The following is a 26,361-nucleotide window of genomic DNA, read 5'->3' on the forward strand; positions in this document are numbered from 1 at the left end:
AACCCCACAAAAACAACAACAAAAAAAAGTGATAGAGAAATCTAGTGTTATGTGGGGGCAAAGAAGAGCAAAGGGAAATACATGCCTTGTCTTGAGTACAATTCTCCTCTGGCTTCTCTTTTCAGTATAGTGAATGGCTTCCTACAGTACAGGGCAGTCACTCATACTTTCTTTTTTGCATTGTCTTCCACCCTCTGCAGTAGCTGTGGGAGAGACAAAGCAGAAAAACTTGCTTCTGTCAAATACCAGTGTCTCTTTCCAATAAAGAATGAAATACTTCTGTCTGGAAGGAGATTGGCAAGCTAACTTAGTCCTGTAAGCTTGGCAACCTTTACATTTCTTCCCACTTTCATGTTTAGCAAAAAAAGAGTATGGTTACCTGCTTATATACAATGTGGTGTTCAGATTCACTAAAAAAGGTTAAGTAGTCCCTGAATTACTTCTAACTCAGGAGTTCATTAATGTCATTAGAAGTAGAGTCCTATTTTTGGAATATTCTTTGAATCCAGGCATTTCCATGTTTTCTCCTAATGACTTAAAATACAAACTAGAATCATGTTACACACCTTCAGAGCATCTGAATTTTTGATGCTTTCAGAACTGTAATGTGAGAACCCTTTCTCAGACATGTTCTGTAGAAAAGAGATTTCATTTGAGACACAAAATACCCCTTGATCTAAGTGTTGTGTGATTTAGCTTGTCATGCAAATACCATGTGACACAGTTTTAAGTGTTAAAGACTTTTTTTTATTCCAGCATATGATAAAACAACAGTTACACCATTTGTGTGCACATCTCTACTATAGTTGTGCATCTTCCATACATAAATAGTGCAAAAAATGTCCTGTCCCATGGAAGTGTTATATTGTGTTGGTTTGGGTGTTTTGCCTTCATATTGTGAAGTAGATAGATTATATTTGTTTATAAAGCATTCACTGTAGACAATGGTAGAGAGCATTAATAGACATCCTGTAGGCTGAGCAAGCAAGGGAGTAATGTGCCCTTCCCCTAGCATAGCAAAGGATAGGGCATTTATGGAAAGGACTTTGAACAGCCATCAACAACTATGGGATTGTTCTTAGAGTACGGACCAGTCTCGTTTATGTGTCTTTTAAGCAGTTGATATGGAGGAGGAGGTACGAGTAAAGGAATTATTTTGCCCAAATAACTTGTGACATCTGCTCTGTTGTCAGGGAAGGAATATTGGATGCAATCCTATTTATGTGTTAATTTGTTCTCATTATCATTCCATCTGTAAGCTATTCATATTTTGCATAAAGTACATACTTGTGTGACTAGAATTCTTTATCAGAAAGTTAGTGTTGATAAAATTGTTCATTCCTAAAATAATGAAAGCACAGAAGATGGAGAGGCAAACTACTTGTAACAATAATGTAATGCTCATCCTGCATTGACTTCCTCCAGTGGGACAGGCAGTGTCTTATCTTTGCTCAGCAAAGTCATTGGGGTCTTCCTGTTTTGTGGGTGTGGGTTTTTTTTCCTAACTTATTTTACTTTGGTTTGGTTTTTTTGTCAGGTTTGTTGGTTGGGGTTTTTTTGGTGTTTTCTTTTCCCTGTTGATGGACAGGGCTTTTATTTGTTTTATATTTTCCTTAATAATTGAGTATTGTCATCCAGATATTTTATGTGAAGCTAGCTTGCAGTGCAAGGCAGCAGTATATTAAGAGGTTTGATAACAGTGCCAAAATGGAAGAACCTAAATATACTTCTCTTGATTGACTCTTTTTTGAAGTAATAGTGGGACTGGGACCATAATGAGAATTTGTGATTGCTGTGCAAGTAAATTGCTCTGGCAATAGGTATTTTTCCCCTCTAGAATATAGGTGTTATTCTGTGTGAATATCTGGTGCATTCATGAAATCCCAGTAACTTACTGTCTGTATGCTAATGACTATAATGTTATGAGGTAGTGTCTAGAAGCTCCTGCAGTGGCATCATAGAGAGGTTATAGCAATTTCCAGTGGGAATCTCAGTGCCCTTCCATTTTCAGGAGACTGGTACATGGGCTGAGTCATCTGACCTGTTGTATGTTGTGCTTACCTGGACTGTGTACATCCAAATCAAAGCTGCCCCACCAGCCCCCCTTTAGCCTTCTAGATGTTACTTGGGGATGTTGATGAGTTAAGACAGAGGTCTTCCTTGCCAGACTTGATAGTTTTGTTGTCCCACAGAATGACTTTATGTATAGGATGAGGTAAATCTCAGTCAGCTGTTCCCACAACATGGTCCTTTTCACAGGAGTACGCACATGGAAGTGGAAGGAAAATGTGTTATTTCCAGGGGCTGGTTGTTTGACTCAGGTCTGTTTAATGTAAGTGAGCACATTTCTCTCTGTGTCAGGAGTGAGCAAGTACCACTCTCTTATCTTTGTTCTCTTTCTTAAAATGCTTCCAAACTTGCCTCTGAATTGCTAGTAGCTTTGGACCTTTCAAGTCTGAAGAATCTCTTTGTCTTGGTATGTCTAAAATGCTGCTGGAAGTAGTCCAGAGCACAGACACCTAAACCTTTGCTCTTTTCAAAATAGTATTGGAGTGTAGCCTTTCTTGTTCCTTTGGGGGATGTCAACCTGCCATTGCTGGTCAAGGATGCCATGGGACTTTTTGTCATGCATCAGGATTGACTGAGATAGTGGAGTTTCAGACAAGGTGTCTAGGCTTCAGTCAAATTTAGACAGTAAAATACAGATTCAAATGTCTTTTGCCTAGGGATTTTGGCCTTGAAATTTTTAACGTGGACTTTGTTCTGTTCTGTATAGATGTGAGAGAAGAAACCTTTCTGGAAGTAGTATTGGTTGAAGAACGCCGTGATGGGACAAAAAAGGAGAGGGACTAGTGAGAATAATGCTTCTAACCTTGTGTTGCTAAAGGCCAGTGGTGCCCATGGCTTGGTGTAGTCAAAAGGCTTACCTTTAAATATGCACAGAACTCCATTTAAATTCATCCAGAGTTCAATGTTCAGAAGACCAAAATCTGCAGCCCCAAAGCTCCATTGCCCTTGAGTAAGGATCTGTGCTTCCTTTGTACAGACATGATGACATTGTTTGTCTGCTTTGAAAGCAAAGTGAAATAGAAGCAACTTTGTACAGTATCAAAAGCAGTGATTTTTTCCTCCTTTTTTTTAAAAAAAAAGCAAATTTTTTTTTTATTGATGCTGTTGAGTTTAGGTAAAGCCTCCAGAATTACTTATTTCTGAAGTAAAATGCAGGGAAAAAAAAAGTTTTTTTCCTGGGATTGGTGATGTCAGATTTTTTTCTGGCTATGGTGTAGGTTCAGTTGCCGTGGAATTGATGACGTCAGACTAGAGGAGTTTTCATCTCAGTGGTAGAGCTGCCCTTCTGCTGCTTGTGTTCTTATTAGTCAGGCTTGAATATCAAGGGCCCATGAAATGTTGACTTTTACGGATTGTCACAGTTATTAAAATAGCTAGACCAAAAGAAACAAATGTATAAAGCTTACTTAGGCATTTGTTCACAAGCTTGTGACTATCTCAAGAATCTTCTCTCATTTTGTTATGTAAATTGCAGTCCTATATTTATCTATATGGGTAAGCACTCAGTAATGTTAAATGGTTGCTTATGGTTCAGGTACTGATGTGCCCTTTGATTTAAAGATAGAGCTCTTTGTGGAGGCTGCTGCTCTTGTCTGCCCTTTAGTGATGATTTTCCTACAACACTCTTACAGACTTCCTATAAGCTTTTTTCCATGTCCTCTTGTTCTGCATAGTAAGGTGGTGCAGGCGGTACTTTGAGTGCTCAGATTTTGGGAGAAGTTCAGGGTGGATGCACTGTTTATTCTTTTATCCTCCATGCCTTTCATTCCTTCACAACCTGCAATTGCACAGTGAATTGTGGTGATGCTTTTTTTTTTTTTTTTTTTAAACATTGAGCTGTCTGATCTGATAGTGTGTTTGAGTGACTGCTTTCATTCTGCTAACAGGTTGTATTTGCCTTTATTAAATCATGAGCTTTTTCAAGGATTAGCTGAAACAGGTCGCTGTATCAGTGAGTAAAACTCTCCATGTTGTGTCTGATGCAGTAACAGAAATGTGAAGTAAAAGGGCAGAGGAGTAGGTGGATTCGCCCTTTACTCTTGAGCTTCTCTTGTTTATTTGTGACAATGCACGTCAATCAGTTACTGGAGTGTAAAGAATAATTTTTTTTTCAGCTGAAATAGATACAAGCTCTCAGTTGCCATGTCCATAAACTAACTTCTTTCTCTCTTCATTTGCAGTTACGCTGTCTCACATCACACAGCTGGTTCTGAGTCACAACAAGCTTACAAGTAAGTATGTTCCTGCCTTTGGACTTCATTGCAGGCAGTTGAGTAACACTGAAAAGCTGACACTGCTAGTTTGATACAGAGTGCAGTGACTCTGTTAGAGTGGTGCTTCTTGGTTAGTACTTCATTAAAAGTAAAGAAATTGAGGGTGTGACTTAGCAGCCATTTTCAACATGTCTTTCCAACTTCAATATAGACCTGCAATGTGCAGAAAGATCTGTAGTTCTCAGTCTCATTACCAATTCAGCCAGAAATCCATTTCCTACCATGCTCTGAATCCTTGTGTTAAGGTGAGGACTTTTGAAATTTTTAACTGTCTCAGAAACAACACAGTTTGCATTTTAGTGAATGGATAATGAGTTTGACTGAAGCAAAGCAAATTACAACTCCACTGCATTACATATATAACCAAACATATATGAGCAAGGCCAACTGAATGTAAACATGGGAAAAAAAAGTAGTCTCTTTCTGTTCAAAAAATTATTGTCTCTTGGTCATACTGCTCACACCATCTTCAGGTTGTGGATCTGCTTCCCACAGTAAAGAAGCTCCTAAATGAGGTGTTGGTGAATAGCATGTCAAGAACAACATGATTATGAGACTTAACTTGGTAGAGGGAGATACCAGACTGACTTTTGCAAGACAAAAGTTTTTGTGGGTTTGGGGTTTTTTGTTTGTTTGTTTCTGTGGTTTATCTACCAGTGTCTTGTGCAAACATTCCTGCTTCTTGGTTGTTGAAATTCAGGTAGTAAATTTTGTCTCACCCCTGCTTCTGTGCATCTTCTAAAAAGAAGTCTTGGTGTTGTTGATGTTCTTTTTGTCTGCTCTCTGCATGTGCCAGTGGGTTTCTCTCTAAACCAGTCCTCTTTTGGAAGCTCAACTGGAGAAATGGAATGGGGAGGGGAATGGAACTAATAAAATGGGTGTGTGTTGACAAGAGGCATATTAGGGTGTATGTGCTTTAGGGTGTATCCAAGGAAGTCTTTACAAATTGACATGGGTCTTAAGAAACGCAAACAAATTAATAAAACTCAGCCTGTTGAACTCTACACTGCTTGCTGCATGAGCTGTAAGGTAGTATTTGTTATTTAAAATGTGAATTAATGCAAAAGTGTCACTACAGTCTCTGAGCATTTGCAGAGGATTAAACATGAGGAGAATATTAATATCCCTAGATTTTAGTGCATAAGCACTTCTCTGGATGGAGTTTATTGGGTACTAATGTGTAGTTTAAAGGGTTGGTAGTAGTAAATAGATAAAATTATGGGCACTTTGACTGGCTGTGAGAACTATGAATTAGTTGTTCAGGACCCTTCTTTTGATAGTGTAGTGCCCTCTAGACTGCCATCTTGCTATTTGTTTTTATCCATTGTAGTTTTCAAAGAAATCTCAATTTAATTACAAATGTGACCAACATTTTCTACCCATCTGGCATGTAAATGATGACTGATGGGTAAATTAATGGGCCAGTTAAGGGAGGAAAACTCCAAAGTGCATCACTGTTAAGCATGCAGCTCTGTCCATGGTTTAGAAAGCCGTCAAGTTACAAGTAGCTTGAAACAGAGAGAATAATCTTTTGAGAAAGATTATGATGAATTTTCTTTGGTCATGTTGCCATCTGGCATGTTATCAACCACTGGTGGAGATGGGCTGTGGGGCCACCCAGCTAGTGACTTCTGTGTGTTCCCTCAGGTACTGCAAGGAGATGGTTGTCCCTGAACTTGAGCTTCTGAAAGCCAGGCAGTTCACTGTACTCAGCCACTGCAGCTTTCTCTGCAGCCTTTGGAGGGTTGCAGGCACCTCGAGATAGCAGTTCATTCTGCACACCTCTGTCTAATTCTTGTGATCAGACAGCTCCCCCAAGGTTGGGTACCTTAGTGCTGACAGGCAAAGCTTCTCTCTGGTGCTGAATATTTACTCTGGTATCTCTGTCTGAATGGCTGCTTACCTGGCACAAGGATGAAATGTGTTGGAAATGTTACTTTTTGTAAATGTCACTATTCTTTGTCTGAGATTTGTAACAAAATTCCTAGAACTTTTGAAATCTGACACTTTCAGATTGCCAGTGAATCAGCTCTTCCACCTGCTGCCTTACAAATTTTAACGTAGCTAAAGGATGATCTCAGCTGAGCACACAACTGGCTGGGCAGGTAGCAGGTGTCTGCCTTGCTCTGAGGAAGAGGAGATAGGCTGAAACTCCTTCATGGAGACTTGAACCATGGTAAACTTGTCTGTCGCACCTCTGAGCCTGGGGAGGGCATGTGCTTCAGCATGAGCTCCACACTGAAAAGCTGAGTTGCCAGCCTATGTCCTAGGTGAGCTTTAGCTGCAGACCTGACTGGGGGAGGAAAGATATCGTAATAAGTGTCCAAGAAGGATGTGTCCAGGTTGGCTTTAACTATTCAGGAAAAATACAGAGTGTACCTCTTGCTTAAAGCTGTTTTAGTTTTCAAAATACCAGTTTAAATATTGCCATGACTGTAAGTTTGTGTTACATTACATTAAATCTCACCCTTCAATTAACTGCTTTCTCCTAAAGTAGCTGTCAGATCAGCGGGCTGCAAGTACATGCCTTCTCTCAGCCAAGGGATTCTGTCAGCCTTTCTAATTGCTCTCTTTGGGTTTCTTTCATGGCAAGGTAAGAGCACTGCTTGTCCTGAGAAGTAACGCATCAAGTCTGAAACTTACTCTTCTTTCACAAATGGATGTAGACACTTAAATAGACAGCACACATTTTTAAAAGGCTAAATTTCAAGTTCATATTTTCATATTTGACACTGTTGACCTAATCTTTTAAGCTGTGTAATTAATTGTCTTAGCAGATTGTTCTTAAAATGACTAGGAAGCTGATGGCAGTGACACTTGACATGCTACACTAAGGTCATATTAGCATCTTCTACTAGTTTTCTGCCATTTAAATGAGTGTTCTGCTAGTTTTTTTTTTTTGGTGTTTAGAGTAAATATGTCTATCTGAAAGAATAAATAAATGTAAAAAGTGGATATGCATATTTTTATGTAAATGTACTTTGTTTTCTTGCCAGAAAACTATTAAAACTAAGTAAAGTTTCATCAGCAAGTATAAGGACTGCTCAGTTAAATCCATCATACTGCTCAGAATACTTCTGTGGCATGGATTTTAGTCGTATTTCTAGTGTGCCATTTGTACTTTATTTGCATGTCTAAATCATTCATTATCAGAAGTACTCAAGTCCACATTGATTTTTCTGGAGGATATTAGGCTGAATTTTTTTCAGTTATCTGGTGCTGCCCTAATGGAGGAGTTTTGAACTGGCGTTTTCTGCTTTAGGTGACTTCTGAATCTGTTGAGTCTGTCCTTTCCTGCTTGATGAGAACTGCTTGTGCTTCAAAGTCAGAAGCAAAACTCTCAGGGAAGCTAAATAGCTGTGATTCTGCAGCCTTGTTGAACCAGGTGCTGCCTAAGTGACAAAGCTGGGATGATTCCTCTGTAGGGTCTCTGACAATCCAGTAGAAAGCAGGAGAAAATGAATATTTGTACTTTTTCTTGGCGTAATGTAGACATAAGGGCCATTTTCTCTACATGTTATACTGGGTGTTTTTTCTTCCATCATGTAGTAATTTTAAAACCTTCTATCCAGTATACAGCTGAGAAGCAAAATTCAAGATAGTCTTAGCCTGTATAGGTTGTCTGATCCTAACCCAGGTGTCTTTTGAACCCATTGGCTATCATCAAAGTAAATGCAATAGAAGTTCTAACAAATGTTTTTTAAATTGGTGGAAATGAGTGGCTGAACCATAGATATCTGTCCTTCAGTGTGGTGGATTAATTTGGGTTGTTTTTGTTCATGTCACTTGGTGCTAGCTGAGGGACATGCAGATAACATTCACGTCCTGTTCAATAGGTTCATTTATGGGACATGAATAATGGTAGGGAATTAGGGTGGCTGTGCTAGAGGGGCAGAGAGGGAGTTTGAGCCGCAGGACATACTACTGTAGAAACTACATTTGATCCGTTTGGTCAGCCACAAATATTGTTTTTGTATTATCTGTGCAACAGCAGTAATTTTTGTGAGTTATGCTTCTGTTTTGGGTATTTCTAGGGCTGCTTCACTCAAGTTCAGGTGGAACATAACTGGAAGTCTGCAGCAATCTTGGCCACGTGCTCATCTGGTGCCTCTGTACAGGAGGAAAGAGACCTTCAGGTGTTGGTGTAATCTGCCTGTTCTGCAGGGGCAGCTGCCATGATTGCTGTGACATTGCTGCTCTGTGGTTCGTGCTGGGGTAGTAGTGCCAGTCGTGTGTCAAGGAATTTGTCATAAAAGTTCTTGAAATCAAACTTAGAGCTATTTTGTTCAGAGCTCTTCAGCTAGAGTTCATGTTTTAATAATGGTTCTGGGGAACGGGCTGGGAATTGCAGAATACTGAGATTCTGGGAGCCCAGTCAGAGAGAGGAAGGGATATCATCAGGCTTGTTTCTTTTTAATTTGGGTCTTGCCCCATATTGTTTCAAGCACAACAAGGTGGGGCCCTGGGAGGCAGTGTAAAATACATCATCAGAGTCAGGATGAGGATTTTTTCCAAGCTGATAGTAGGGTTTGTCTGTCACATGTCTTGAGGGCTCATGGGGGTTTTGGGGTTTTATTTATTTATTTATTTACTTTATTTGTGAATTGATTGTGCTAGTACAACAAATGGCTGCCTTTAACTGGAAAAAGAGTACCTTTGCAGGCTGAAGTCAGCAGTTAAGTTGGGTTTCACTTTTTGGTCCCCTTGTACCCCATTAGATTTGTAAGTGAGCAAGAATTGGAGTAGAACCAGCAACAGAAAAAACTCACTTTCATAAAAAATACTAGTAGAGCATAAAAATGTGGCTTGCGCCTTGTCTACTTTTTCCTAGCAGAGCTTTTGTGTACTATTTTGCCATAAAGTATGAAGGAATACTGAACCTTCTGGAATTTAGATAGGTCAGTTAACTCAAGGTATTCTCCAGCCACGTAGAACATACGCAGAATCTGACATCCTAGCATGGGATGGGAAATCCTTACTTGTATGCTGATGAAATTCTGACAATTAAAATCCGTGTATTATATTGTGAATAGGAAGTGTTTGAAGAGGTTTCAGATGCTCCGTTTGTCTGTTATCACACCCAGAAGGGCACAGAGGGGAAGATGTGACTGGAAAGCAGGCTGGAATATTAAAGGTTACTTCAGCATTGGCAGCAGGTGTCATCATTATGTGTGCAACTATTATGCTGCCAACCTGTTTTATTTTATTTTATTTTGGGATGTGCAGTAAGTTTGACTTGTAACTACTATGACTTTTTTTGCATTAGCTGCCAGGGGTGGTTAATTAACATTGCAATCATTTGGAGAAGTCAATTCAGAGATTCTGTCTGTTGGTACTGGGAGAGTTCCTGCTGCTGGTGGAGTACCGGTACTTTGTGGTTTGTCCAGAAGAGGTCACTGTTTGAGTACATTTAGCATTTTATTTCCCCGGAAGAGGCTTGTGTTCTGCTAGCTGGCAGCTGTTCATCCCGCCTGCTAGCTGATGATGCACAGCTACTTCGTTTTTGCTCTTCTCCTCAGTCTCCCTAACCTCAGGTGGTCCTGTGCTCCCTGGCTTCACACATTCATGTGCTGTCTGTAAATGATCTCAGAATTTTCCTGCTATTCGTAGCTCACTCCTGATGGTTCCTTTATCCTTTTGTTCTCGTGCTCTGATTCCTTGTCCAGTGCTATCAAATGATTAAATAATGAGAGGTCGGGAATAACTATTTTTTACTGAAACCACTTCTGTGTTACCTGATGTCATGTTCTCTGTCCTCCTCTACCATTCTTCTGATCTGCTGTCCTGTACTGTTCTATGATCTCTCCACTGCTTCTCCCTTGATTCTCATGTAATCCTTTACTCATCTTTGGTCCCTTCCTTTTTGTGGGGTGATCCATTAGTTTTTTGCTGCTGCTTCCCATTTCCAGACCTGAATTTTGTTTGAGTTCACTTTGTGCTCGTGTCAAAATGGCTGTGTCTCATTGATCATTGTTCTTTTGACAGCCATGTGGTCACCCTTTATCATCACTGTACATTTTGCCTTCTTTCAACAGAGCAGTTCAAAACTTCTTTTTTCCTGCTCACATGACTTACTGCTTCTTTGCTCTGCCATCTCCTAAATTGTTTTTCTCTCTGTGTGTGACCAGCACAGAAGCTTGTCCTTTTGTTGCTGTTAACCCTCTTGACTGTGTCCTTGATCTTTTTTAGCATGCTGCTAAAATCTCTTGGTTTAATTTTTGCATTAGGATGTCTCCTTTCTGAGTCACCTTTCTGGCTGTAGTCTATACCTGGATGTATTGGAGGTTGTCCAGAGACAGCAACACTGTATCTGCCTGTCCTGAATTCCTTCCCAGTCTAGCTGCTTTGTCTTCTCCAGTCTTCTGAAATGTGTGATGGTGTCTCCCACTGGCATTGTCTGACACTTTGCATCTTGCCTGGTATCAGGTTATTTATAGAACAAATTTGCTGACTTCTGGAAGGAACTAGATGACCGTGTACTCTTTACTCTTTGTTGTTTCTTGTATTCTCCTCTACTATGCTTCTGCCTCTGCCTCCTTCTGTTAAGTCATTCCATGCTGTTGTCCTGACACAATATACCAATGGGGCAGGTCTGCAAGGTGACACCGGGGCTGTGTCCAAAGCACAGGACTTGTGCTTGACAGTGTCTGTCAGCTATGTGTGGGAGAGATGCTTTAAGCTAACTGTAAGCCTTTCATTTTTTTGGTATGTTTTGATTTGATCTTACTTCCTATTTCTGATTGAGGGATCTCTAATGGGAAGTATCTTTCTGAATGCAGTACACAGGAGGATGTGAAAAGGAGGAAAAAGGAGATCCCTATACATATGCCTTACTAAATTTGTGACATCTGGGTTCTACTCAAATGTGTTGATTAAATACCTTGTTAGCTTTTTCTTTTCTTCCTAAAAAAACCCCTGAACCTTTGGTTCTGAGAAAATACATATGGTAGAGCATTTTCATTTTAAATATATGTATTATCAACTTTGCTTCTTAGAAGCTTTGGGGAAATGAAACAGAATAATGTGTGAAAGAGTTTTGTGCTGTAATGGTATAAGGATACATGCAGAAAGTGCCCAATTTATACGCAAATTAGATTGTCAGAGTTTGTGCTGTATGGCACCAAAGTCAGTTTTGCACCATAAGTGAACCCTACTAAAAACAACACTAGACACAAATAATTTGTCTTGAACATAATTCTTAAGATACTTTTGTTCTTCTCTTACTAAAAGACGCCTGCATACATATTAACTCCTTTTTTTTTAATTCTCAATGTTTTCTGATATGTTACTACAAATTTCTTGTGTCTGCATTTATTTCCCAGTGGCTTAAAATAGCTCTTAATTTTTTTGTGGAAGTCCCATTTCATTCTCCATGTTTATGTACAGGTTGTAATGGGAACTTACTGTAAATCCTCTTGCCACATACAAACTATTTTGCAGTTGGCATTTACAAGCGAAGTGAACATTGCAAAATGAACTCACCTCATTAAAGACATTAATTTTGTATTACAGAATTTACTGTCTAATAAGCTAAGTAAAAATTTTTGGCTTCTGATATGGAAGGACTGAGACAACAAGGTAGATTTGGTGTAGATTGAGGGGAAACTGGATTTAGTTTTATGTACTTGGTTTTGTACTCTATTTTTTATGTATTCTTTTTGTTCTTGTAGTAGTCAGGTGTGTTGAAGTGGATAACAACACAGCATTTCTCTTCAGACCACTCATCCTCTGGCCTTTTCCCATTCCTGTGGCACAACCTTTGGGGTGAAATAATTCCCTGATCTTGATGTGATGATGGCCAATGTGGTAACTGGTTGCCATCAGTAATATCTCCTGTAGCTGGAAATGAAATGTACAGTCAGCTGAAGCCTGGGGTAAGCTAACGTAGAGTCACAAGGAGGACTGTGCCATACAGACTTAAGGAGGTGGCTTTAAGTGCTGGGTATGGGGAGCTCAAACTAGGAGGGAGCTTAATTCATTCCCAGTTCTGAGAACTGGAGCAAGAAACACATGTGCTGACTCTGCTTTTGAGCAGTGAGCTTTTTTACTGCAGCCTCTTCTGTGAGTGTGTTTAGAGGACAGGCTGGTGTCCCCACTAAGCAGTGTCAGCACAGCAGTCTGCAGTGCTGAATAGGGGAAAGACTCAGTTGTTGATGCAAGCTGCAGTGAGAAATAGTCCTGTGTGCGTTTCTAAATACATTTCAGTGGTGTAAAAAGTTTAAACTCCAAATACTGGCTAATACAGGAAACTGAAATAATGAAAAATTTTTTAGACACACTGAAAGCAGAATTTTGTAAATAAGTACTGCTTGGCACACAGGAGATAGACACTTCTGAGTAAGAGGCTGAAGTGATCTTCACCTTTGAGGGTAATCTATAGTTATTTTTTCAACGCCTGGTGTGTCAGATGTGTGTGACTTCTTTGGTTAGTCCCTTTTGTGAACTGCAGAAAACATGTTGAATAGACTGAAGTAAAGAGAATATTGAGGAAGGGAAAGGTGAACTTACTGAACTAACTTCAGATGGGTTGATTTATCTAAAGCCAGCAACTGTGCAGTAGTGTGAAACTCTGAAGATATCGTGCCTAAACAGTTCAAACACCTGAAAGAGACTCACTGGCATTTAATGATACTGTTTGCATTTGGTGGAAGCCTAATATAAAATCTCAATGCTATCAACTGAAGTTCATTTTTCCTGCAGAAGTTATTTCTCTTAGCCATCTGCTATTGAAGTATCAACACACACAGATGATCTGACCTGTAATAAGGGTACATAGCCTGCACTCTTCAACTTTTTGCACGCTGTACCTCATGGTTTTGTTTTTTTTTTTTTTCTCCTGTCTTAAATATAAGACAGCAAGTGTCTTGGCTGAACTGTGCACTTCTCACAAAGCAGTTATTGAAGATGAAGAAGCTGTGGTTGACCACAATAAGTTAAAAAGCTTGGCTAATACTTTGTTCTCTTCAAAATTATTTGCAGAAATGAAGTGTGTGTTTATATCTACATTTTTATATGTAAAAATGCTAAAAAGCATCAGATTTTTGTGAGCTGTTTTGGTGTGGTTTCAGTTCTTTGCAGTTAGGTGATGTATTTTCAACATAGTAATCCCTTCCTAACCTCAGCCCTTGGCTTCTAGTATTTCTCTCCAAACTCTGACATCTTATGCTCTCTTCTCAGAGAAGAACAGATTTGTCCTTTCTCTTCACTAGATGTCACTTGATTCCCAGTGTCTTCGCAGTCTTTCTTGTGCTCACTGCTCTTCTCCTTAGACTCTGGCTTCTAAATGAATACTGTTTATTGACAAATTGAGCTATAGTATAATTTAAACATGTTCATAAGAACATTTTAATATCTGAGGTGCTTCTGTGGATAATTGAAATAAACCCTGCTGGTTTCTGGAAAGAGCTGAAGATTGAGGACACAAGTTTGTTTTTAATGTTTTCGGTGTGAGGAAGATTAATATCCATCTTTCGAAGATGGGAGGGCAAAAGGGGAAACTTGAGCTGCATAGTGTGTAAATTAAGTACTGAATGCTTCAGTTGGGATCAGGATTCTCTCCAGTTAGCTGCCAAATATGATATCAGCATGCCTATGAATATTTAAAATGAAAACTGTTGTGTTCTCCCTCTGCTAATTCCTCTTTTATTTTGGTGAAGTTGATTGCTTCTCTTTCTGTATAACAGAACCCTTGTCAAATTAATCTGAACATGACTCTGGCTCTGAGTGCACTTATATTGGATGCACAGAATGCATTATATATTTAGTATTCTAAATTCTTCCTCCCCCATGAAATGTGAGTAACATTTCATGTCTTTATGACCTTTACACTAAGGGATCCTTACTCATGAAAGCTTCCTGTTGATGCTAACTGGATTAGCAAGTCCACAGAACTGGGTTTATTATATTGTGCAGCCCTCAGGTTTTACTTGAGTCTTAAAAAGTGGATTCTTGCTTTTGGCAAGAAATCTCTGCTTGGGATCCACAATGGACTGATTGGACTCTGAAAGGTCTGTATTGAGTTCTCTTTACCCTGTATGACTCTTGACCAGCTTTCCAGTTGAACAGTTTAATGAGGAACTGGCATAGTTGTATAAATCTCTCTTCTGTCAGGTACTGCTATTTTTAATAGCTCTTTTGGATAAATATTCTCTTAGAACATGCAAAGGTTTGGAGCATTACTGAACATCATGTTCCTAGGTACTGCAAAATTACTTCATTAAGTAAAGAAACATTCTAAAAAAGCGAGGAATTCTGCAGCTATTAAAAGTTTCTAAGTATGTGATTGCCTAAGGAATTAATCTTACTTAAAAAAAATAAAATTCTTGTTTCTCTTGATGTCTGATTCAAAAAACATTGACTTCAGTTGGAGGTTTTCTGTAGCCTTTGGATCATATTTATTGAGGAGATTGCAAGCCTATTCATGCACAATTTTATGCATAATCAGGTATTACAGATAGCATTTTCCAAGTAGCAGTGGGACAATGTTTATTTTGAATATTCAGTGTTAAGGTTTAAATGAACTGAAATGTTTAGTGCAGTTTACATACTGTGTGCTCTTCTCATGGAGACTTAAATTTTTACTGAATCATTTCAGTTATTCAGTTGAGTAATTTATTGACCCTTCTAGGTTTTTTTTTTCCATCTGAAGTATCTTATCTAAAATGCTTTTCATTTTAGTTTTGAATTGTAAAGGAAATTTTGATACAGATCTTTTTTACCAAGAGTGTCTTCAGAAATGTTTAATTTAGTGTCTTTACTGAACAAACAAAAAGAAAAGCAGACTAGATTTCATCTTTTAGTTAACAGGAAGTAAAGACCTAATTTTGCAAACACCTGAGTTTGTTTTCTTTTGAAATTGTGAGGATTGCTGTTGTTTTCCAAGGCTTCACAGACATTGAAGAGAAATCATCTCGGTGACCATTTTCAGGAATAATGACTTTTTGAAGCCTGTGCATTTTCAGCTGTGTGAAGGGCCCTGCCACCACAGGAGGAATTGTATTGAGACCTGTGTGAATGGCAAAAGAGTTACTGAGTGGAACTAGAGGGAAAATAATGGACTTTGTTTTCTTCTTTTCTGTTTCCTGTGCTCTTCATCCTTAGTCAGAGGCTGAATATAGAAAAGGAGCTGGATTTGCCTGTCAGTTCTAGGTAGTGGTACGAGAACCTCTTGACTTTCTGCTTTGTGGGAAAGGGTTGCATCTGAGACGTGATTCCAGGCTGCTGTCACTGATGTGGATGTTTTTAGTGAGTTTCTCTTCAGGATCCAGCCGTCCTGGATGAAAGGTCCTTCTAACCCAGTGCCTGGTCTCCAACTGGGGGCAACATCAGACCTCTAGTAAGGATCATGTCTGGTGTTGGTTCTGGTTCTCAATGCTGAAAGAGTTAAGGATCAGATCCAGGATACTGTTAAGTGTGGAGTTACACAGGCATTGAATAGTAGCATTTAATCCTTCTTATCTGTATTTTGGAAATAATTTTGTTAGTTTTTAAACAGGTGCTGGTTCTATAGGACTAAAATGTAGTAACTTGCCCCAAGTAAACTTGATGAGAGCTTGATGTTTTAGTGCCTAAAGAATTGCTACTAACTTCAGGGCAAAAAGAGCATAAATGCTTTGAAGTATAACAAGTTGCCAATCCTTATTTCCAGAAACATGAACAAAGTCCTCTGAATCCTTGTTGGCAGCCTATAGACCCTTTCACTGTCAACCAACCCTTGACATCAAGGTGAAGTCTACAGCTGTCATAGTGAATCACTGTATGCAGTTTCCAGTATAGAACAAGGGGAAGCTGTTCCTGGTCTTGTGAAGTGAAACTTAATATGAATGGGGCTTCATGATGTGACTGAAGCTTCGCAGGAGAGCACAAAGGCACTGGGCTGCCAAATTTTCCCGGCGTTTGCTGAGGGGGAGTTGTTAATGACACTGGGCAGCAGATGGGCTTAGGAGAGTTGTTAAGACACTGCGGATGGTACTGTAAATACGTGGGTGAGTAGAACCAGGATGCTGACAGTTCACTCTCACAGCTCATCCTGAGAAGGAGACTCGAGTGGAATTCAGCATTGCCAGAACATGAATGTCTCGGGATTTGGCAGTCAGCAGGCTGCCAAATGTATCTGGGAAGAGTTTTGCAACATAGTAGTGGAATGGTAGTGGGGTCATGTAAAGTTCAAAACAGAGAGCGTGGTATGCCTAGTCAGCCTTGCTTCACCACCAGTGGTCTTCTGGCCTGAAGCTACTGATCCCATGCAGTTTAGCTACAAGATCAGTACAGGAGTTAAATTCAGTCTTCTGATTTTCATTGAATGCAAGGGAGCATTTATTTATATTACAAATGTATTTAAATTGTTGAACCAGAAAATAAGCTGTTACAGGAAAAAGTCCTCTCTTCCTTCCCACAAGCCTGGTGTTGACCTACTCCTCTGTTCTTCTCACAAAATGCCTCCAGGCATTCCATCCGAACCAAAAAGTACAGTTGTGGATTGGGGCTTTTCATTTCAGTTTAAAAGGGTAAGACACAAAAGCATTTAATTTAAATCCTTTGCTAAATATTTAGCCTTTTTCTCATCTCAGCCTGCTTACCAATGCAGCTTTTAGTATGTCTTGAAGAAAATAATGATATAAAGTATCCCAAGTGCCATTCACAACATGAAATACAGTATGTGGGGATTAAACAGATATATCAGCAGGCAGTGTTATATCTGTATTGGTCTTTGTGTTATTAAAGCATTGACTAAACTAAAACCTGTATTTTCTAGTACTTCTTATTCCTAGTATTCATAAATGTGGTATCTGAGAAGATCAGAAGCATGATTGCCTGTCTGTTGCATCTCATCAAAGTCAAATTATGAAGTCTAATTTCTGAAAGGAAAATATTTTAATACTGGTAATTACTTTTCTGGTGAAATGTTGAGGCTGGAAACAGCTGAATGATGCCAATTAAAATCCTCAGTTAACTTCTGTTAGGGAATAATTTAAAATAACAGTAGTAGTGAAATACCCTTTGGTTGTGAATGCACATAATTCTCACTATCATTGAATGACAGATAAGTATGGACCAGTTGGAAAATACCTTTAGGGGACGTCTTTTAACTGTTCAGATTTGCCTTAATGACTTTATATAAAAGTCTGCTAAAAATCTCCTGCAATGAATATGGCCCTCAACAGTAATATTTATGTAGTGTAATTAGAGTCTTTGTTAGGGATCCTATTATTGTTCACATTGTAATTAGACTTGTAATCTAGTAAATGTGGCATACTGCAATGTTCCACTTTGTAAACATTATTGACTCCATTTTAAGACTGAGATTGCCTCATACCAACAAATAAAAAAAAATCATGGCCTCATAAAACCTTCTAATTATTTAGGTGAGCATTTTGTGGATTCCTGATGCAAAGTTGAGACTGAACCAAGGTGAATATTGAGCACAGGTGCAAGCTTCAGCGCAGGTGACTTGCCAACCTCCTTTACACCTCAGCTGGCTGCTTAAATGTCACTCAGTTTGAGGGGAGAAGAGATGCAAATCTGAATAGCTTTTTAACCTCATTAGCACAGTCGTTGATACTGTGTTTCTGCCTTATAGTTCATGTTTCTCGGTAGTAACAAGCTATTGATCTGTTGCTAATCCACTGTAGCCATGTATGTGTATTGATCAGTTAGTTTATCACTCATGGGAGGTAACTGAAAATGGGCTTGGCTAAACGGTTCTTTTAGCACTGAATTTTTTTTTTTTTTTTTGTAAATTTTGTTGTCTCTTAAATGACCAAGAATTTGGATACTGAATTGTTAAAGCAGTAAGCAGATTGGGCCATAGCTAAAAATCAGGGATTACTTTATGTTAGTAGTTAAGGACCTTTAGTACAAGTGCTGTCTTGGTGTAACTACTTGTATCATTAATGTTTTCTCCACTCAAATAATGTCATGATCCAAGTCTCTCAGGCTCTGCTCTTTTGAGACCTCTGTGTGCTACATGAATTGAGAGGACAGCGTGCTTCTCTTAGTCTGTAAGTGCACTTGCCCTTCCCTCTCTCTCTCTCTCTCTCTCTCTCTTTCTGCAGTGGTCTTTGTTAGTCAAAATATCTTACAGCTCTGGTAGTAATTTTTGAAGAGTACAAAATGAGTGCTCTCAGCAACGAGAACAGGTTCCAGATAGGAGGCTTTTTGGATAGAAACTTTGCTTTTATTGGAATAATGGGATGCTTTCTGTGCTGCAGTCACTGTACAAACAGTGCAAACGCCAGGTGCTGGTAAAGCATCTGTAGTCTGGGTAGCTTGCCCTAATTGCAGTCTCTCACTGTGAAAACTTTCCACAGCTGTGCCAGCAAACATCGCAGACCTGAGAAACATAGAAGTGCTCAACTTTTTCAACAACCAGATTGAGGAGCTGCCTACACAGATAAGCAGCCTTCAGAAGCTCAAACACCTGAACCTTGGGTGCGTATCTTAATGCAAAACTTTGCTGTAATAGAGGTGTTACCAAATGGTGTCGCAACTGAACCTGTAACTTCTTATTTTTTGATAGTAATAAAGTTTGTTATTGAAAATGGCTTTGAGGCTAACTTGGGAAATATGGCTTCAGAGTGTTCAGTTAATATCCTGGATAAACAGAAACATAAATGATGAAGCACTTACTCTGGTATACTGATAACCATTTAAGGACAACAGCAACTCATATTCATCAAATACTGAAGTCAAACTGAACAATTACTGACTTTTACTTCTCTAGCAGCTGCCTCTTAATTCTGTGGTTACTGCATAAGAATCAAGAATCAAGATCTGTTCTGATTTAAAAAAAACATCCATGTTAATTTAGGACTTCAATTCCAAATTTTTGAATTCATGTTTATAGACACTTCAGTTTATATGAAACCTGTAAAAGAAGCAGCATGTATTAGGTGTCATGTGCATTTAGTTCAAAGAGCTGGTATTGCCTGAATTTGTGCCAGGGGCGTTTATTATTAAGTGTTCAGATTCTATGTTCCGGTAGAGCTGCTGATGCTTTATAATAACTACAGTTGCAGAGGGCTTTCTTGAATTATTAAGAAAACAAATGTGAAGCATTAGACCTTCTTAAAATTAAATGGGCATATTAAAGTATAACTATGTAGGAAAGCATTGGTAGGCCTAAGCTTTAGCATTATAGGCTTCTCGTAGAAAGAATGTTTATATTTTATAAATCCAACTTCTGAACACATTAAACTAAGCATTTTTTTAGTCTTCAAAATACCAGATGATTTTTGCTAAGCTCTGTGTATTCTGCTCCAGATACTTTCATGAAGTGCAGATAATTGAATTGCATCTTGAACTGTTGGAATGCCAATACACCTTTTAATGATGATCTGTCTTCCCTGACCTTTTTTTTTTTGGTCACAGTAGATGTCTAGCTTAATATCTAATTTCCTTAATATCTGTTCCAACCTCTGAATTGATTTTCAGAGCAAATATTAATTAAGAATCCTGATTCTTTGTATTTTGTGGGTTACAGCCATATTTTTGGAATGGCATATAGAGGTGTTGCAGTATATGAAGGAAGAAGTTGTGCACTTCCTGTGGCTTAAAGCAGCGACCGCTTTTAATACAGGTCAGATGCTAGTCTGCATTAATGAAAAATTGTCATGCAAAAGACCACTTGGTGTTTGGAACAACAGACATTCAGGTCTGGAACCACATTTGCCGTCTTCATGTATCATATGGCCTAAAATCTTAGAGATTAAACACTCTTCCATCTTAATCCCATCCTTATATGTGGTCTTCAGGCACAAGATTTACCACCCAGTCTTAGCTTTGCAAAATGGGTTTTGCTTTGGACATCCTTGGAGTCAGTGGCAAAGAAATTTTTTTGCCCTGGTAGGTTTTTCAGGAGACAGCCCAGAAACCCTCTTGTCATCTGCGGTGTGTGTGTTAGAGGGCTTCGCAAAGAAATTTTTTTGCCCTGGTAGGTTTTTCAGGAGACAGACAGCCTAGAAACCCTCTTGTCATCTGTGGTGTGTGTGTTAGAGGGCTTTAGAAGAGCCCCTTAGGGGAGAGGGGCTTGAATAAGAGCAGAGATTATTTTTGGGAGGGTTTTGGCATGGAAGGGTCAAGTGGTGTGGGAAGGGAAAAGGTGTACTGCTGCACAGAAAGCTTAAAATGTAACGTTTGGAAGGTAGGTAAGGCACATGCTCAGTGTTTGAACTTCTGCAGGGATGAATAGTGCTGGGCAGCAACTTTGAGCTGGTTCTCTGTCCCTGCCAAAGAATAGATACCATTCTGCCTCTTGTCAGTGGGGAGAACATTCTTTCCCTCTCTTCCTTGCTTGCAAAAGGCAAGGCCATTAGGGCAGCTTGGTAAAAAACCCCTTTCACTAGTAGAAAACGAGCTGCTGTCTTTAGTCCTGTTTTATAGAAAGACCAGTTTTTAAAACAGTGACAATTCTGCAGTAGTAAAGAATGCCTTTCTGTGGTTTAAATGCTAATACAACAGCAGCAATGTGAGTTGTATGCCTATGATGGGACTTCTTAATGGGGTTAAGGAGGAAGGATTTTGTCTAGATTTAGCTACAGAGCTGATCTCTACAGGTTCATGTTTTGTTGGGACTGGCTTATGCAAAGGGGGTAAGGAAAGGTGAGGTTATTTTCTGAGTTTGTGAAAGAAATGGTATATGTGCTTCTCCTGACCTTGCTCACATGGTTATGTGATCTTTCTTATTTTTGGTTGTGCAGCTTTGTCAGTACTTTGACTAGAGTTTTTATAGTTTTAAGTGTCAGATATTCATACATTCATATAATGTCTCCTCTTGACTTCAGTGACTGCTGCTTATCACTTTTGCATCAAAAGAGAATCAAATTCAGAGTACGTTTAGGGACAACATCTGAAAGGTTATGTTTGTTTCCAGTCTTCACATAAGAAAAAATTCCTGTTCTTGTCAGTAGCTACCTGTTCAAGCTCTTTCTGAAGATGCCCCTCTTCTCTGTTCTGCTTTCATACCTGGGTGACAACTGAAGTGAGATCCATACACACCAGGTATATATTTGCTGTACATGCAATAGGGACAGTATGAATAAGAAGCTGATAGGTGTTTTTTTTCTGTTCATGTGATGAACAGCCATACACAAGCAGTTCTTACACAAACAGTTGGGTTCTGTGAAGATATCTCCAGCCATGTGCCTGCCCTCATTGTTGCAGCAGCTCTAGAGATTATCTGGGTCATCCTGTTCAAGCTCTGGGAGTCATAGAAAAGTTACCATTTTCTCTACCTTGTCTGATCCAGGTTATGAGAGAAATCTCTTCCTTCTGTTACATGTCCTCATGTTGTTCTGTCTGTTACCGGTGGGAACTGCTGTCCTAAACCCTCTTAAGAATGGCTGATTGAGCTATATTTAGATTAAGCTTTATCAGTCTCAGGACTGACATTTTATTTACTTCATGCTCCTTGTGCATCAGTAATTCTGTAGTGCTACAGATTTGCTGTTCTTAGGAAGAGGTTTGAGCAGCAGTTATCAATAACTTGAGGTATTCCCCTTTGTATCTGGTATCATAGTGAAGAGCTACATGGCAGAATGAAATATGGTCAACATGATGTGCAAAAGGGTAATTTGTCGTTTAGCTGGAAGTCATCTACCAAGGACCTGCTTTCTCTGTGGAGTGTTGTTAAAGCTGAGCGTGGCATTGTGACACCTCTGTCCCTTGTGCTTTGTTTCGGGTGTGGCTGCTCATTGACATAACAGACAGGATCCCTTAAGAGTGCGTAAGTTTTGGTATATTTATGGGAATGAGCAGTTATAAAAAGGTCTGCTTTGCAAAAGACTTGCTCAGTATCTTGAAGCATCCAAGCCTTTTCAAAAAAAGAGGAAATCTTGGCATATATTAAATTTTTTAAGGGGAAAAAAAAAGGAAAAAAACAAACAAAACCCTTGTGACCTGTATTATTCCTGTTAGGTGAAGTGAATACTGATGTCATATTCTGTTTTTTCCCTTTACTTACAGCATGAACAGGTTAAACACCTTGCCAAGGGGATTTGGCTCTCTACCAGCACTAGAAGTTCTTGACTTGACTTACAACAACTTAAATGAAAATTCCCTACCAGGAAACTTCTTCTATCTGAGTAAGAAACTTTTCTAAAACCTCTACAAATCTTCAGGATATGGTGCTTTGCTCTTTGCAGTTGAAATTTATTTGATGCAGACCAAAATACAAATACAGATTTTTTTCCCAATATTTATGTTTTTCTTTTAATATATCTTGAGTATTTCTGCATAGCATGGCAATATTTATCACTGATATACTGTCATCTGACACCTTTGGACATGAGCAGACTTGCTTAGTAATGGTATATTAGTTTTCTTCTGAGTAATGCTTCCTTGGGTCCCATACTCAGTTAAAACATCATGGAGGGTTGCAAGCCTCAGAGGAAAGTAAACCATTTTGCAACACAACTGTTGTTTGTTGAGTCTGAAAACAAATGTATTCTTGATAGTTCATTACTAAAATAGTTTTAACAGCATGTGGGTGTTGAGGTGTCCAGTACATTAAAACATATGCTAAGGTTACAAAGCTTGGCAGAGGAATGGTAGAGCTAAGCTGACCTTTGCATGTGTTAAAAATATATACCCAGAGGGTTGACAGAAAGGTATTGTAATGCATATGTGCAAAAGAGCTGCATTATGGTTGCCTAAGCAACTTGAATTCTGGTACTTTCTGGATTTCAGTGATTCTGCTTTTCTGTGTACTGTGCTGAAGTGGCTTCAGGATCAGTGCATTCAGCATCAAAGTGACAGGCGAGGGGAGAGGAGGAGTGCTGCTCTCTGAGGGGTGTTGTGATTGTAACCTGGCACAGGGAAATCTTTAAGTCAGCATTATTAAAAATGGTCACATTTAGTGAAATGAGAAGAGGAGGAGTGAACTACGTAAGACAAATGGGATCTCCTCTGGTGGGAAGGAGAGGTTTTGCTGATCTGACCACCTTCTCTCCTGCTGCACCTGACATTTCTTTGTGAGTCTCCATTTTAATTCCTTTTTTCAACTGTCATGTATGCTTGTTCAGTAATAGCAAGCTGCATAGTTGTGCTGGGTCATCTTTTTTTGATTAATTTCATTGAGACTTGGCATGGAAATTACAAATTATACCATTGGAGTCTTCTCTGTTTCATTTCAGATCTCTTTTCCAGTGTGGTTTCTATAGAGCTTAACATATTTATATATTTGTTGAAAAAACTCAGAAATTTTTAAATGTCTGTTTCAGATGCAAATTGATGTAATAAATAAGAACCAAGGGTAATAAAGAGTAATGACTGTATTCTCATATCTGAGCATTCTGCCAGAATCTGCCAGGGTCTACTGTTGCAGAAATTGTTAATTGTGCTAGTCCTTTTGAATATAGATGTTTTCCTGAACTCACCAACAATATAATAAGCCAGTAAATCTAAGTTTGACCTGCTTGTTATTATTGTGAGCCCTGGGTATGTCAAAGGCTTTTCACCAAGTCAGGGTTATTAATCAAACCTGACTCCTTTTTATTGATTAGACCTCAAATGGTTGGGTTATATGCCACCGTGTTTATATATTGCTATTTAATTTGCAGCCACCCTTCGTGCACTCTATCTAAGTGACAACGATTTTGAAATGCTGCCGCCAGATATTGGGAAGCTCACAAAGTTGCAGATAGTAAGTAATTTATCTAAATTCTTGGAAAATCAATTCACTTTTGCAACACTTGTAGGAATGGAATCCAGTCAATTTGAGGAGTAGTAGGGTAGGTTTGCAGGAATAGACCACTACACCTGGAACTGTTTCTTGTTTACCAGAGGACACTTGTAAATAAATTGGAAGAATTGAGCATTCAGGAGAAAGTTAGGGGCAGAGGGAGTGGAGCTCTCTTTTGGGCTGCCTTATGGTAACTGAAAATCGTTCTGACTGAATTTATATTTGCTCTTAGCTGAGTCTTAGAGACAATGACCTGGTATCACTGCCTAAAGAAATTGGTGAGCTCACCCAGCTTAAGGAGCTGCATATCCAGGGAAATCGTCTTACTGTGCTGCCCCCAGAACTGGGTAAGATTATGGATGATCATTTATTTATTTGACTAATAATGATAATGATGAACTGTATTTCCTCTGAAATTATTATGCTTGAGTCATCGTATATGCTAATACTTACTTTCTCCTGAGAAAAACTCACACTCCTCCACTACACTCCTGGATATGCAGGAGGAGCCAGAAGATGACATATGTTTTGTTTTATTATTTTATTGCATGTTGCATTTTTCTTGTGTGTTAGTACACCTGATTGCCAATTTGTATATAGCACCTTACTTTATATAATATATCATAAATACTGGGTCAGCAAACCCATTCTTATCTTTCACTGGGTTTTGATACCACTATTTAGATTAGTCAAAATTATATTAAACAAAAATGACAATAGCATAAGTCACTTCTTAGTGACTGTGCCTATACGAAGTGGAAGTTTGATCAACTGGAGTGAAATGTAGCTAAATGGGAGGATTTTTTTGTTTTTCAATTTGATAGCTTTTCTTAGGGAGCTGACAGCTCTTTAGCTTAAAGCAATGGAGCTGGTTGATGTACTTTGAATTTGTGATACTGTATGTTTGAATACAGGTGGCTTCTTTCAATCTATGAAGTAGGAGAAGTTCTTTGAAACTTAAGTATTGATTTTACTGAATTTGCATTGCAGTACTCCATTTTACATGAGGGGCATGGTTCCTGTTTGCCCCAAGCAGAAATTGGTTTCTAATCTCAAAATTAAAAAAAATATTTTCATTGGGAATAATGTAGTTGTGTCAATTATCTGTTTTTGAAAGCTTTTGGGGAAGCTTCTTTGTTTCTACAGGTACCTTCCATGTAATACTTCCCAAAACTCAGAAGGATAAGGACAGAAATTAGCATGATAAAGTAAAATTACTTGTTTTCATAAGAACTTGCTTTGACCCATTGACCCTTTAATGTATTTATTGTGACAGTATGCAATGAATGCTTTTTGTTTTACAGAGCAATGTGCTTTGCTTCTGTGAATTGGGGAAGGTATTTGTTTGACTCTTATTTGTTTGCCCAGTATGGGGGTTTTTGACTTTTTCCTATACAACTAGTGGATGAAAGTTGCTCTTTTTTCTTCAATTTCAGGTGTTTATGTCTTGACACAGGTATTCTTTCCTTTGGTTTTGATCAAAGTCATATTTGTTTATCAATCCTTGCAACAGCAACATTTCAGAAGCATGTGGTGTCTGTAAATGTACTTTTCTGTAGCTTCCTAAATTACCGCTTTTGGGGTTTTTTCAGAACATGGAAGATGAATAGTGCACTGAGTCTAACCACCTTCTTTGTCTAATTAAATATTCTAAGCATGCTGTTGCCTTACAAGCATAACAACAAATGCCCATTAAATGGGTTTACTATCAAAATCCATCCCAAATGGAAATGTTTGAAATAAAATTCTCAATATTTATTTTGTATTAACTTGCAAAATTCTGGATGGCTAAGGGAAATTTTTTCCTCTAAGCATTTCTTTGCATTTTAGACCAATATCAGTCTGGTAAAAAAAGGACTTGTAATTTTGCCCCAGTTGATAAAGGTGAGGTTCACTGACACAGTTAAGTCCTTGTTACCTCTGTTCTTTAGTACTCAAAAGGTATTTTGTAAATGGTACTCTTCTTTTCGTGTATTAATTGATCAGTGTTTCATTTTGCAGTCTTACTCAAGATCCTCATTTGTGATCAGTTGCCATCACTTCTGTTGTGATCTATGCCATGGATAATGTTAGAATCATCTCAGATATTTAAAATAGATTTTGGCGTATATTTCCAGAGAACATTTACACTGAAGTCTACATTAGTAATTCGTGCAACTTGCAGATATATTTACTGTGGAGAACAATGTTCTGCTTGTTTATTAAACATTTGGCACACATGTAGGGATTGGAACACCAGACTAGGGTTTGGAAGGCTTGTTTGAGGTCAGGGAACAGGCCATAGGCAAGAGTGAATCTCTGCAGTCCTGATTTCCCTTCTGTAAACCAGGGCAGTTGAGA

General features: G+C 38.7%; 1 protein-coding gene across 1 annotated transcript in view; it reads left to right on the forward strand.

Annotated features, from left to right (window-relative positions):
• The window catches only part of RSU1 (Ras suppressor protein 1), a 103,605-nt gene that overhangs the window by 3,328 nt on the left and 73,916 nt on the right, over positions 1-26,361 (forward strand). The window contains exons 3-7 of the mRNA XM_041489927.1: positions 4,251-4,301; positions 18,653-18,773; positions 22,305-22,423; positions 23,900-23,982; positions 24,254-24,368. Coding sequence (XP_041345861.1) covers positions 4,251-4,301; positions 18,653-18,773; positions 22,305-22,423; positions 23,900-23,982; positions 24,254-24,368 — 489 coding nt within the window. The remainder of the gene's footprint in view (positions 1-4,250; positions 4,302-18,652; positions 18,774-22,304; positions 22,424-23,899; positions 23,983-24,253; positions 24,369-26,361) is intronic.

Source organism: Pyrgilauda ruficollis, unplaced genomic scaffold, assembly GCF_017590135.1.
Source record: "Pyrgilauda ruficollis isolate IOZ18807 unplaced genomic scaffold, ASM1759013v1 scaffold12, whole genome shotgun sequence".
In the NCBI taxonomy this organism is placed as follows: Eukaryota; Metazoa; Chordata; class Aves; order Passeriformes; family Passeridae; genus Pyrgilauda; species Pyrgilauda ruficollis.